Raw genomic sequence first — 14205 nt, 5'->3', positions numbered from 1 at the left:
TGTTTGTGGATAGGAAGCATTAACATCATTAAAATGTCCATACTACCCAAAACAAACTATAGATTGAATGTAATTCCTACCAAGATACCATGGCATATTTCACAGAATTAATATTTCAAAAAATATATGGAACCACAAAAGATCCCAAATAGCCACAGCAATCTTGACAAAAAAAATAACATGGTGGAGGGATCATGCTACTTAATATTGAACTATGTGACAAGGCTATAGTAATCAAAACATCATGATTCTGGCATAAAAACAGACATACAGATCAATGGAACAGAATAGAGAGCCCAGAAATAAACCCATGCCTTTATGGTCAATTAATATTTGACAAAGGAGGAAAAAACATACAATGGGGTAAAGACAAGCTATTCAACAAATGGTATTAGGAAGATTGGACAGATATATACAAAAAAGTGAAACTAGATCATCTTCTCACACCATATACAAGGATAAACTCAAAATGGATGAAAACTTAAGTGTTAGATGTGAAACCATAAGAAGCCTAGAAGAAAACATAGGCAGTAAAATCTCAGACATTTATTGTAGCAATATTTTTTCTAATATAATATTTATTAAATGTTATAAACTCATAGTTATTATAAACATAGGCTTAATAAATAAAATATGGTGAGACATTGAGTTCTCATGAATTCTCCCAGGAGCCTTCACTCTTCCTTTTCCTGAAAGCAACCAGAGGTGACCTCTGAAGATGGTTTACTGTTCACTTAACCTATAAACCCCCACAAAAATCATGCAAATCAAGAGGTTCAAGTCTTCATGTCCACTTTAAGAACACTCGTGAAACTACCCAGGCCATCAAGGGTATGCATATTTGAAAAGCCACCAAGTATCTGAAAGATGTTGCTTTAAAGAAGAAATGTGTCCCATTCCGTCGATATGATGGTAGAGTTGGTAGGTGTGCCCTGGCCAAACAGTGGGGCTGGACACAGGGTTGGTGGCTCAAAAAGAGTGCAGAGTTTTTGCTGCACATGCTTGAAATGCAGAGAGCAATGCTGAACTTAAGGGTTTAGATGTAGATTTTCTGGTCATTGAGCACATCCAGGTGCACAAAGCTCCCAAGATGCAGCATAGAACTTACAGAGCTCAGGGGCGGATTAACCCACACAGGAGCTCTCCCTGCCACGCTGAGATGACCCTCACTGAACAAGAGCAGATTGTCCCTAAACCAGAAGAGGCGGTTGCACAGAAGAAAAAGATATCCCAGAAGAAAGTGAAGCTCATGGCCAGGGAGTAAATTCAGCATAAAATAAATACTAATAATGTAAAAAATAATAATAATAAATAAATAAGCAAGCTATGATATGAAATTTGCTATTCTCCCAACATTAAACATAAAATCATTTAAAATTTTTCTCTTAATACCATAACTGAGATTTTAAGTATAAATCACGTCATCAGGCTATATTTTATTTCAAGGTAAAGAATTCTTGCACTTGTGCTGTAATCTTTTTTGTGACTGAATGCTGTGGCTACTTTTCCAGCTCTTTCTATAAATGTTTCCTATGCTTGCATTATATCGATATTACAGTTACTGAACGTACTATATTTGCTTTTTTTTAAAACTGTCATAGCTTCCTGGAATGATTTTCCACTTCTCTTCCTGATTCCCTCTTCCTATAGGTCCTCTTTCCCATCTCCCAGTTCTCTGCCTTACCTAACGCTCAATACAAAGCCAGGAAAGTTGTCTGGAAGACCCCTCTGACTTTCTCTGGCATGTGTGCCCTGCCCCCACACCAGTGTCAGCCAATACTCTCATCTTCTTCACCCTCGGCACCTTGTACAGAATCAGGCTGAGATATATGTATTTTCCATTTAATGGGTACAACTTGGCTCAATTGTGGCAATTTCATATTGTTCCATTTTATACATATACACATCTGTGACATTCTAAGCAAATTGCATTTCTTCCTCTATCGTTAGAAGGTATCGATGCCTTAAACGTAGGTGGTCTTTTGACATTTGACATTCTTTTGAAATGCCTTTTGACATTTTCATAATGTCTGTCTTTGCTGGAGCAACCAGAACACTGTCATATATTAGGCATTAAATATTAAATTCATATTTATATTAAAGTATATTGAATAAATATACTTTAAGTCAATTTGTTTTTTGTGCACATGACTAGATGAGAGTCCTCTTATTTTTTACCTTTCCCAAGGTTGAAGGCTGGCTGTTCAATTCTAATTCTCTCAAATTCAACACTATTTTTCCTTAAAACAATTTCTCATCCTTTAATCATTTGGTTACTCAATAATATCACCTCTGCATTGTATGAATACTTGTCTTTTTTAAAATAGGGGGAATAGTGCGAAGCACAATACTCTGTAGATGCGACCATTGCATCGTGGGAAAAAGCGATGAGGTCCCTGATCTTTGTGCTCTAGTCCCATCAAAACTTCAAGCATAATTGCTTCCCTTTTGGAACTCTCAGAGCGATGCATGAGAATTCCCAAAAGCACCCCTGGCAAACTTTTCGGTTCCCTGGATAATGAACCCCCTACTACCTCAGTGCTGTTAGTAATCCGAGAGTGACTGTCCTGCTGGCTGACGAGCTGTCTAATATGCCTTCTTCCCCTCACTGCCTAAGTTGAGGGAATTTTGAAACTCATAGGTGTAAGTCCTAAAAAGTATAAAGAAAATGAAAACAAATGTCACTTCTTTTCCAGGTGTTGTTCTTATTTTGTTAAATCTTGGCTTTTATATAATGAGGAAAATACTGAAACGAATGACAAAATGTGAATTATCTCTGTATTTCACCTATCCATGCTTTACTATTTGTTGGAACTACAATGTGGTTGATGGTTTTTCATATAAGGTGGTTAATGCAGATGGGCAGGCAATTACCAAAGACGATTATGAGAGAAGATTGAAACCATCGCTCGTTCTGTGTCTCTTCCTTGGTCATTTGTGAACTGTCAGGCCCTTGTTAGCCCTGTCTTGCCCCTCCATTTGGTAATAGGTGTTTGGCGGGGATTTCACCAAAGGCAACAGATGGGCGAGCATTTTTGCGTCATTTTCATGATGAAAATTTCATAGTGATAAAATTGAGTTTTACCTTTTAGCCACATAACTGCCTGTTCTTGACACTCTATACTTGTAGAAGAGGTTTGAGGAGATTTCATCTTGGTATTCAATATTTTTACAAAGTCAGGTTTCAGCTGTCGTTGCGTCTTCCAGGTGGTGAGATTGGCTTGGTGCCTTGTTATGATACCATTACGTTAGTGGTTTCGGATGAAGAAGCTGGCCCTTTGGTGAAGGGCTGTTGCTACAACGGACCTCATCCATCTGTTCCTCTTCACGAGTCCTTTCCAGTGTATGATCTCAACATCACAGTACATCCAGTGGACAACCAACCACCTTCGGTTGCAATAGGTGACAATGTTTCTTCTGTTCAAATCCTATTACCTTACCTGGTCACATTCCCGTGGTTCAGTGAAATAATGCACTTTACCTATAGTCAAAATAGAAAACCATGACACAGAATTGCCTCCAATAACAGCCTTAATGCACATTTGTGGAAAATCCCAAATCTGTAAGAGATTACAGGGCAAAAGAATTTACTTGTTTAAAAGTTTAGGTAATTCTGTGTGGAGAGAGAATGCAAGTGTGTATGTGCGTGTGTGTGTGTGTGTGTGTGTTTGTTGTGATGAGGACAACATCAGAATCCTCAAATATTCTGGTTTCATTTCACATGAGAAAATACTATTTGCCGTCTGGAGAGAGGGTAATTTATTTTATCCATAGTAATTTCTATTAGAACAGAATGAGTATACCAGAGAGACCATTTATATACATTTAACCATATTTGCTTTTTAGAAAGTCCTCTCTTCATGGGCATTATGTATATGTTCTGTCTCTCAGAAAAAAAATATGAGCATATGTATGAATGTTATTGAAATTTGCAAACTATCTCCCAAGCAATGTTCTGGAAAGAAAGCATTGTCCCTGCAGAATAATTAAGTACCAATGCATAAAAAAAAATGGTGGTTATGAGCAATTCATAATAGCTTGCAGGCAATTAACACTCTGATAAACAGAGGTAGCAACTGATCTTGAAGAGTCCATAAACTACGTTTAGTGGCTTATCATTGAAAACAGTTTGGCAATTCTTATTTTCATCCGTCACTTCTATAGAGACACAAGGGAAATCAGAGTTCCTTGAGAATGACTAAAGGGCTGTACTGAAGCATTTAGCATTTCTGCTGTCTTTCCATTATTGTCTGGCTTGCTTGTACAAGAAAAAAATGTAATTCCATAAGTCAAATTCCACTCATTAGCCCTGAATATTTCACGGTAAGGAGAATTATGCCAGAGGAAATGAACATCTCCTGTGGAAGTTCATTTGCATATGCGAGGCTTCTCTGAGTTGGAATTTCAATCACTCCCTTTGTCCTCACTATTCTGATTAGAGGGCTTCACGCTAAGTCATAATTGTGTTATTATTTGTATGCAGGTACCATGTTCGTGGTAGATGAGGGTCTGTCAGCAGCCCTCACCATTAACCATTTGTCAGCCACTGACCCCGACACTGCAGCAGATGACTTGGAATTTGTTTTGATTGCTCCTCCCCAGTTTGGCTACCTAGAAAATACCCTACCTTCCGTGGGTTTTGAGAAAAGCAATATAGGCGTAAGGATAGGTAAGTCAGTTTCATGACCAGCAATAACTTGCCTGTGTTTATACTCTTACTGGCTAGATCATGCTCAATCACTGGGTAAGGACTTAAAAAATGGTCAAATCACTATATATATTTAAGGAATTATTATGGCTCGTACTTTTGAATATTATTATTTTTAATTTTAACTTTGACATTTTCTATGCATGCAAGTTTACTTCAAGATAGGTGAAAACTGTACCTATGAAGATGAATAATTTCTGGGGATCTAAGGTACCGCATGGGAGCTGTAGTTAGCAACAGTGCACTGTAGATTTGAAAGTCGTGTTGCGAGTCTGCTTTAATGTTCTCACCGCCTCAACAACAAAATGGTAATGATGTGAGGTGAATGATGTGTTAACTAACCTTATTGTAGTAAACATTTTGCAATATATGTGTGTATTAAATCACCTTAAACTTACACAATATTATATGTCCATTATATCTCAGTAAAGCTGGAGGAAAATGATTAATTGCATTGAAGTTTGTACAGTGTTCCTGTGACTTCATGCACAACATTGAACATTTTTCTCTTTTGATTCAAGACATTGTCAAAATACCAAACAGCAGGTCAGCTGATTCCACTCAATCCAACCAGTTGCTTAATATGAACGTGAAGTAGACAAATGATTGACTCTTGTTTTGCCTTTATTTGAAAGAGATGGTTTCTTTCTTTTCTCTAACACATCATTTTATTTGGTATTTTTAAAAATTACCAACCTTCTATCAGTAGAAAATTAACATGTAGTGAGAAAACGGAGGCGTTGGGAGAAAAAAGGTAACACCATGAAGAATCCATTTTCTCCACAGCCCACATTCTTCACTCAGTACCTGGCTTAGAACACACTGGACTCTGTCTTTCTCATCTACCAGGGATGATACAGGGATTTCCTTAGTTTCTTGGAAAGGCAGAGAAATGGTCTCTTTCTAAATGAAGCATTCCAAGAACTGCTGATACAGAAGAAGTGGTTTTAACCAAGAGAAGATTTCACTGCCCCAAGTATGTGAAGACTGGTCATGAAGTCGCTACACTTCCTGGCTAGCACTTATCGCCCTTCTGCTCTCCAGGCACATTGGAACCCTTCCGTGGCATTTGTGGATCTGTTTTTAGGTTGACAGGTGACAGTCATTGTAGCAGCCCCTGATAGCTGATTCTTAGGTTACCTGCTATGATCTCTAGTTTGCTTTGCTGAGAAATAGGCTATTGATTAAAAGATTAAGGACTAGTAGCTTAGAATAAAAGTGATTTTCTTATTTATCTGCTTTATCTTGGTGTGCTTTAGCTTCATTTCGGTGGAAGGACATGAAAGCTTTGCATATTAACTACGTGCAGTCCAGGCACCTGAGGATGGAACCAACGGCCGACCAGTTCCTGGTGTACGTCACAGATGGGAAACACCGCTCCTTGGAGATACCATTTTACATTACAATCAACCCCACAAATGATGAAGCTCCTGACTTTGTGGTACAGAATATTACTGTAAGATCAGAAGTTTCCATTTCTCTCTCATCATTTTCTCATTTTTATTTTCACCTTGTCGCCTTCCATCAGTTCAGGTGTACTTAACACATTTTGTGTATGCATGATTTTTCTGTATGAGTCTATTCACAAGTCAGGAACCAGGGACTACATTATACCTGCTACTCTCCACTTTAAAAAATAATTAATTACGTGTATTAAATTTTTGGTAACAGCATAGAATTCTTTTGAAACACTTCTATTTTTTCACATATGATGATTTAATCCAGGCATACCTATAGCCAAGCCTGACTAAATGGATGAGCCCAGACTTTGGAATAAGAGGCACTCAATTGCTAGCTGTAGGGTTTGGGGTACGTTATCTCTCTATGCTTCTGTTTCCTCATCTGCACAATGCATAGCCAGTCTCCCTTAGGCATAGCCATGGTGGGCAGGATGGCCAGGCACATAGTAGGCTCAGTAAATGGGTGCCATTTGGATTATTGTGGTGGTTATGTTTGTCCTCTTTTTTTCCTGACATTGACTGAAGCAAATATCACCTATTTTAAAACTATTATCTTACCTTGTTTTTCACTAAAAAATGCAAAAGTCTTCACTTGATTTTTGTTTTCTACTGAAACTTAATGGTAAGTGAGAGCCAACACACAGTGAGATTTAAGTGCCAGCTCCTGCCTTTCCCCTTCAGCTGGAACATGGGTTTCCCTGAAGCTCACTTACATAATTATGAGACAGAAAAAAACATACAAATCATTTCTTCTATATCTACCTCTATCATCTTGAATCTAGCCAGGGTTTAGGGTTGGGGTTTCTGAAGCAATTAGGCCACTGGGAATTGTTTCTTGCTCTTCTCGGAAAATAACCATGCTTTTTACCTGAGCATTCCTTAGAGAAACTATTAAAAGTATAACAAATGTGGAGCCCTGTTTAGGTGATTTAAAAAGATAGTCGTATTTATTTTGCTTTCTCATCAAAAATATATTTATTTTGTAGATAGCTGGGCTTCTAACAAGTTGTGTGTGTGCAACATGCAAAAAATGACATTTTAGTTTAAGTTATTTTAATTCATTTCAAATCTGTCTACTAGTCAGCATCTATAATATATACATATTGATCCAGGCCTTTTATTTACAATCTCAATAAGCAATTAGATGAGCACATAAAGAATTCTACATGTTTTCAATAAAATGTCCCAGTCCTCTCATGAACTGACTTACCATTGTTGCCACATGTTGAGTCCAGGAGTCCCAAACTCTATGAAGCATAATTAGAACGTATTTTTGGGTTGCTTTATTAAATTTCTTGGAGAAAAATACAAATTGCCATCAAAGATAATTTCATAATTATATCACTGTGCATTAAATTTTGAAGCTATCTTCATCCAAAATAAGTAGGAGATTTAAAAAATCACAGAATTTCAGCCCAGGTATCAGATATGGCAAGTGATTCTTAATTATGCAAATTCAGTGAAAACCAGTTGCAGGAAGCCTCCATTTATAGTCAATAAAAGAGGCTAAAGAGAAATGAGATTTTCACAAATGTAAACCACATAGGAGTTCTGTCTGGAAAAAATCCAGCCATTGTTAACATAATGAGAATGGTTTGTGCAACATCGCTGTAACCTGGCAGCCAAGGAGAGTAAACTGCAGTGCGTATGTGTGAACAAGGACAACCTCACTGTACTAGTCAATGGGGGAGGTAGATGTCACTGAGTGAGCCTGTGTCCTGTGTGGCTGTCCCATTTAAAATGCCTGAGTGAGTAGAGCAAGGAATCTGCATCAGATTTTCCCTTAAGCTTAAACATTCCTCCATGGAACATATTCAGATAATTCAGAAGGCTTTCAGGGATGATGCAATGAGTGCAGTGCAAATAAAAGTGGCACAGATACTTCAAAGGTGGTCGAGAAGGAGATGCGGCAAAGTTGCAGTAAGATAAAGACATGTTAACTGTGGTGTTTTCTTTAAGTATATTTTATTGATTATGCTATTATGGTTGCCCCAATTTTTTCTCCCCTTTATCCACCTCTTCCCTGTACCACCCCCCACCCCACCCCACCCTCCAGCATTCCCTTCCCCCTTAGTTCATGTCCATGGGTTGTACATATAAGTTCTTTGGCTTCTCCATTTTCTATACTATTCTTAATGCCCCCCTCCATCTATTTTGTAGCTACCAATTATGCTTCTTATTCCCTGTACCTTTTCTCCCATTCACCCTTCCCCCTCTCCACTAATAACCCTCCATGTGAACTCCATTTCTGTGATTGTGTTCCTGTTCTAGTTGTTTGCTTAGTCCATTTTTGGTTTTGCTTTTTAGGTTCAGTTGTTGATAGTTGTGAGTTTGTTGCAGTCATTACACTGTTCATAGTTTTGATCTTTTTCTTAGATAAGTCCCTTTAACATTTCACATATTCAGGGCTTGGTGATGATGAACTCCTTTAACTTGACCTTATCTGGGAAGCATTTTATCTGCTCCTCCATTCTGAATGATAGCTTTGCTGGATAGAGCAATCTTGGATGTAGGTCCTTGCCTTTCATGACTTGGAATACTTCTTTCCAGCCCCTTCTTGCCTGTAAGGTCTCTTTTGAGAAATCAGCTGATAGTCAATGGGAACTGCTTTGTAGGTAACTGTGTCCTTTCCTCTTGCTGCTTCTAATATTGTTTCCTTATCTTTAATCTTGGGTAACTTAAGTATGATCTGTCTTGGTGTGTTTCTTCTTGGATCCAACTTCTTTGGGACTCTCTGAGCTTCCTGGACTTCCTGGAAGTCTATTTCCTTTGCCAGATTGGGGACGTTTTTCTTCATTATTTTTTCAAATAAGTTTTCAATTTCTTACTCTTCCTCTTCTCCTTCTGGCACCCCTATGAGTCAGATGTTGGCATATTTAAAGTTGTCCCAGAGATTTCTCAGCCTCCTTATTTTTTTTTGACTTTTTGTTTTTTCATTCTGTTCCTGGTGGGTGTTTCTTTCTTCCTTCTGGTCCAAACCATTGATCTGAGTCCCGGGTCCCTTCCCTTCACTGTTGGTTCCCTGTACACTTTCATTTACTTCATATTGCATAGCCTTCACTTTTTCCTCTATTTTGTGACCATACTCAACCATTTCTGTGAGCATCCTGATTACCAGTGTTTTGAACTCTTCATCTGATAGGTTATCTATCTCCTTGGTGCTTAGTTCTTTTTCTGGAGTTTTGATCTGTTCTTTCATTTGGGCCATATTTCTTTGTCTCTAGGCATCTGTTACGTTGTAAGGGGTGGAGCCTTAGGTATTTGCCAAGGCAGCTTGACCCACTTGCTGCACTGTGGTGCTGTATGTTGGGGAGGGGTCAGAGAGGGAACAATGCCACATGCTCAACTCTTACCTCATGTTCCATTACCTCCCTCGCTTCCTTCAAGCGGATTGTGCCCTTTCAGGCGCTGATTCCTGGGTGGGTGGGGTTGTGTACCTTCTAGGATCCCACGGGGGCCTCTCCAACAGACTCTCCTGTGAGGCTGGGAGTTTTCACACCATTGCAACCCCCACAGGTTTTTATAGCTGGAGGTTTTTGAGGCTTTATTTCCCCCTGCTGAAACCCTGGATTGTAAGGTCTGTCTCACTCCCCAGGTGTTCCTCACAGCTTATCCACATGTGAATGTGGGGAATCCCATCTGCTAGCTGCCGCCTCACCCACCAGGTCCACCAGCCTGTATGTCCTCTCTGCCCCAGTTTTCCATCTCTGCCCCTCCTACCAAGCTGAATGAATGTTTCTTCAACTCCTTGGTTGTTGGACTTCCATGCAGTTAGATTTTATGGCAGTTCTGGATGTTTTTTGTTTTTAAATTGGTTATTGTCCTTCTTTTGGTAGTGTGAGAAGTGGAGCATTTCTACCTACATCTCCTTCTTGGCTGGAACTCCTTAACTGTGTTTTTTTGATTGGAAAGGTAGGGTCCATCACAAGTATGCCACTCTAGGCCAATAAATTAATGAGTAGTACCTCAGTGTTCCCTATCAGTTGAGAGAAGCAATATGATGAAATTGGCCACAGCTGTGGAAAACTGGTGACTGGCAGCTTCATCATGACAATGTGCCCACTCTTTCATCCTGTCTCATGTAGAGTTTATTGGCAAAACATTAAATCACCCAGGTGACTCCGTCTCCCTACAGCCCAGATTTGGCACTCAGTGTCTTCTGGCTTTTCCCAAAACTAAAATCACCTTTGAAAGGAAAAAGATCTCAGACTGTCTATGAGATTCAGGAAAATACAACAGGACAGCTGATGGAGATTTAAGCAAAGCATTTTGCAGAGTGTTTTGAATAGTAGAAGAGATGCTGGGAGAACTGTGTGAGGTCCCAAGATGCCTGCTTTGAAGGGGACTGAGTCATCATTGTCCTATGTACAATGTTTCTTGTATCTTGTATCTTCTTCAATAATGTCTCTATTTTTCATATTACATGGCTGAATACTTTTTGGACAGACCTCGTATATCTTTCAAGGCTAAAATGCCCACTCAGCCATGACATTCCTGATCTCCTCCACCCTTTTTCACTTCTTGTTTAGCCATATTTAGTAGCACTGGATATTTTCCTCCTTGTGTTATAGTTACTGATGGATAGGGCTTCATAATTCCATCTAACATTGATTCTTCAGAATATCTGTATCCCCCACAAATATAGCACAGTGACATTGCAGATTCCTGATAAGTAAATGTTAAATTGATATACTCTTGTTAATTAGATCTTATTACATTTCAAAATAGAAAGCAGAAATATTTCTTTATTTTCTTTGTTCTTATTGTAAGAAAAAGAAGATCAAGGGAGCTAAGTACTATATCAAGTTCTAAATGACTAGACCCTACATGAAATAAAATACATTCAGGCCCATTTGTGCTTAAAGGGGTAGAAACCTGATGTGAGGTGTGAGAATGCAGGAAGGTAGTTCAGGAAAATTAGAGATGTGAGGACTGGGGAGAAATGAGGAGCCCAGAATTAAAATTTGCATTCTGCATCCAGAAGCACCCTTCTCGATTATTGATTTCCATTGAAAATACAGAAGTTTTTACTGCAATGACAAAAATTTAAGAATACCAAACACCCCCAGTGTGTATAGCAGGTATGTGTGCCATTTCTAAAACAGAAACACAAGAATTATAAAAGGAACAAGGTCCAGAAAGGTGAAAGGACAGATTAGGATCTGAAGGTGAAGGATCTGTCTCAGTCAGCTCACTCAGAAGTGAACTTCTCAGTGACTTCCAGAAAGCAAGTATCTTTTGATTGCTCCCCTCCCCAACTTTTGAATTATGAAATTTTACACACACCAAGTCTCCTTTGTCTATCATGGAAATAAAATGCTTTGAAATCTTCAGTAAAAATGTGAAAGAGATTAAATAGGTTTTCTTATCTTCTAAGGTTATGTTAAACCAGCAAATACTTAGGACTCATAACACACCAATCTCGTGGAAAATTTGCAGTAGGATATCTTAAAATTTTTCTTTTGAGCAACTGGCCAAAAGAAAGACCAGTTTTATTTTGCACACAGCTGACTTTTCTGACTTGCTGTCTGACTTGCTGTTTAGGTGTGTGAAGGGCAGACGAAAGAGCTGGATTCTTCCATCATCAACGCTGCTGACCTGGATGTTCCCAGGGACCCCTTGCTGTTCAGCATCACTCAGAAACCACGCCACGGCCTCCTCATCAGCGGGGCATTTAGCAAAGACTTTCCTCAGTATAAGCAGCCAGCAAGCCCTGGCCAGAAGCATGGACTTGTTTCCAACTTTTCCATGGAACTTCTTAAGAATGGTATATCATGTTCCACTGTTATTTGTGCTTGATTTAATAATTTAACCCAGAAAAGATAAAAATAAATCAGAGATATAGGAAGTAAAGAGATGGCATTTACCTATTTTATTCATTTATACCTCAAGGGTTTTCTCTTGGCTCTGGATTAATGTAGGGCATGAAGATCCAGCAAAAGATAGTGAGTAATTAAAAAGAAAATAATATATTTTCTTTCACTTTTAAAGCATCAATAAAAATGACATTTATGAGTTTTGGTATTTTAGCTAAAACTTTTAATGTCATATTAAAAAGTTCCTTTTTAAAACCATTGAGATCATGGAACTAAATGTGAAGAGATTTGTCTGCCAAAATTTCCACATTTGAAACAAATATAGAACCATATATAATAATTCATTGCTCTCTGAGGAGAGAATTTTCTCTTTAAGGAAATGAAACATTGAAACAGTAGTAGCCTGAATTTTATTTTTAATTACTCTTTTTTAAAAAAATTGATGTAAACCCATTTTCTATATATAAACATACTTTTAGATATTTGAGAAAAGTATGTGTGTCAAGAATCACTGCTGCTCTCACTCTCCTTCCTGTCTTCATGTCAGCCCCTGCTTCCCCAGCCTGGAGGGTCCTTCCCCCTCCTTCACTGGGCGGCTAGACAATACTGAGTCTTCAGCACCAGTTTCCTGTTGACCTCCTCCTTGGAGCCCACCCAGACCCTCCAAACCATTCCTTTCCTGTGCTTCATCTTAGTACTTGGTCAATAGTTCTTACCGGTTTTCATTTTCCCTTTCCTCAAAAGGAGTGCAAGCTCTCTGGCCCAAGGCTAATTTTGCAATAGTTGTGCAATGTCATCTCATGCTTGAAGCTGAAAGGCTAGTTCTTATATTTCTCAGTTCTTATCAACTGCAAAGCTATAAATTCTGGAGCTTAAATGACATTACTGAATCAAAACATGTGTAGCAAATAATACAATTTATTGTTACAATATTTTTTTCCAAATTTACAACATAGGAAAAGGAATAATTCAAATTTTACACTCAAAAAAGTTGTTTTTTTAAAAATAACATTTATTGGTAATTGTTAGGTTAAATAAGTATGTACATATTTTGTGTTTAACTATACAGTCATTTTAAAGAAAAATAAAAATTGTTCATATAAATTAATATTTTGGTAACATTCTCAGAGATTAGATTTTCACCTTTATGTTATTTTTGGTTCATTTATGGCTACATTTTTCTTAACTTTAGTATGTTCTCACACACATTCCCCAACCCCAAACATATAGAACTCATAAAACTGCTAGTATATTATGTGATCTGTTTATTATTAACTGATGTGGATCCTGGCCCACAAGATCCATGTGTTGTGGCTGAGATGAAACAAATTCACAGGGACTACTGAGTCCTGTGGAGGAAAAGGGACGGCATGGCCACTCTCTCAAGGGAAGAGCGCCTCAACCCTTGCCTGACAGGCTTTTATTGCTTTTCTGGGCACATTACATTGAGGATGGTCCTCATTTACTATGCACAGGTTCAGCTTTAGGCGGTTACAGAAAACAAAGGAGAGGATGTTGCTATTACATAAAAGGGGAAGGATATTTGCAAATGTAAAGGGAAAAGTGGTTGAACTGGTTACACCCGTCCTTGGAAGGTTTAGTATAGATTTTAGGAAGTTACTTTAAAGATATGCAGTAAACGTTTGCTGCCTCAATTCATGGTGGGGGAGTTTTAGCAAAAGCAAGTCTCAAAGTGGCCCAGGTACAATGCAGGCCCGATTCCCCACGGGAGAACCCATCTGTGGGTGTGGGTCCTGTGTGCTGGACCTCGCTCCCCACTGGCCTTTCCGAGTGGGAGCTGGGCCCACACCACACAAAATGGTCTCCTATAATTAACTATGTTAAGCATCTTTTTTACTTAAAAATATTAATTGAAAATATAGTTTGTGATAATTATAGTTTTTCTTTTAATGGGTGTATTACATGTAATTTTATACAACTGTCTTCTATTTTTAATATGCAGATAGCTTTCAATTCTTGATATTATAAGTTACATATCAATATTTTATATATATTTATATTAAATATATACATTTTAAAATATATTTATTGATTATGATATTACAGTTGTCCCATTTTCCCCCCTTCACTCCACTCCATCCTACCGACCCCATCCCTCCCACATTCCCCCCCTATAGTTCATGTCCATGGGTCATATTTATAAGTTCTTTGGCTTCTACATATCCTATACTATTCTTACCCTCCCCCTGTCTATTTTCTG

General features: G+C 38.3%; 1 protein-coding gene across 8 annotated transcripts in view; it reads left to right on the top strand.

Moving 5' to 3' along the window:
* FREM1 (FRAS1 related extracellular matrix 1) overlaps nt 1–14205 on the top strand; it is a 161159-nt gene that overhangs the window by 81030 nt on the left and 65924 nt on the right. For all 8 annotated transcript variants that reach the window (XM_053924556.2, XM_053924550.2, XM_053924551.1 and 5 more), the window contains 4 exons: nt 3208–3402; nt 4484–4669; nt 5968–6164; nt 11713–11935. In XM_053924556.2, coding sequence (XP_053780531.1) covers nt 3208–3402; nt 4484–4669; nt 5968–6164; nt 11713–11935 — 801 coding nt within the window. The remainder of the gene's footprint in view (nt 1–3207; nt 3403–4483; nt 4670–5967; nt 6165–11712; nt 11936–14205) is intronic.

The sequence above is a fragment of the Desmodus rotundus genome, chromosome 1, assembly GCF_022682495.2.
Source record: "Desmodus rotundus isolate HL8 chromosome 1, HLdesRot8A.1, whole genome shotgun sequence".
Taxonomy (NCBI): Eukaryota; Metazoa; Chordata; class Mammalia; order Chiroptera; family Phyllostomidae; genus Desmodus; species Desmodus rotundus.
Note: the sequence above shows the minus strand (reverse complement) of the source record. Positions and strands in the feature narration are given on the sequence as shown.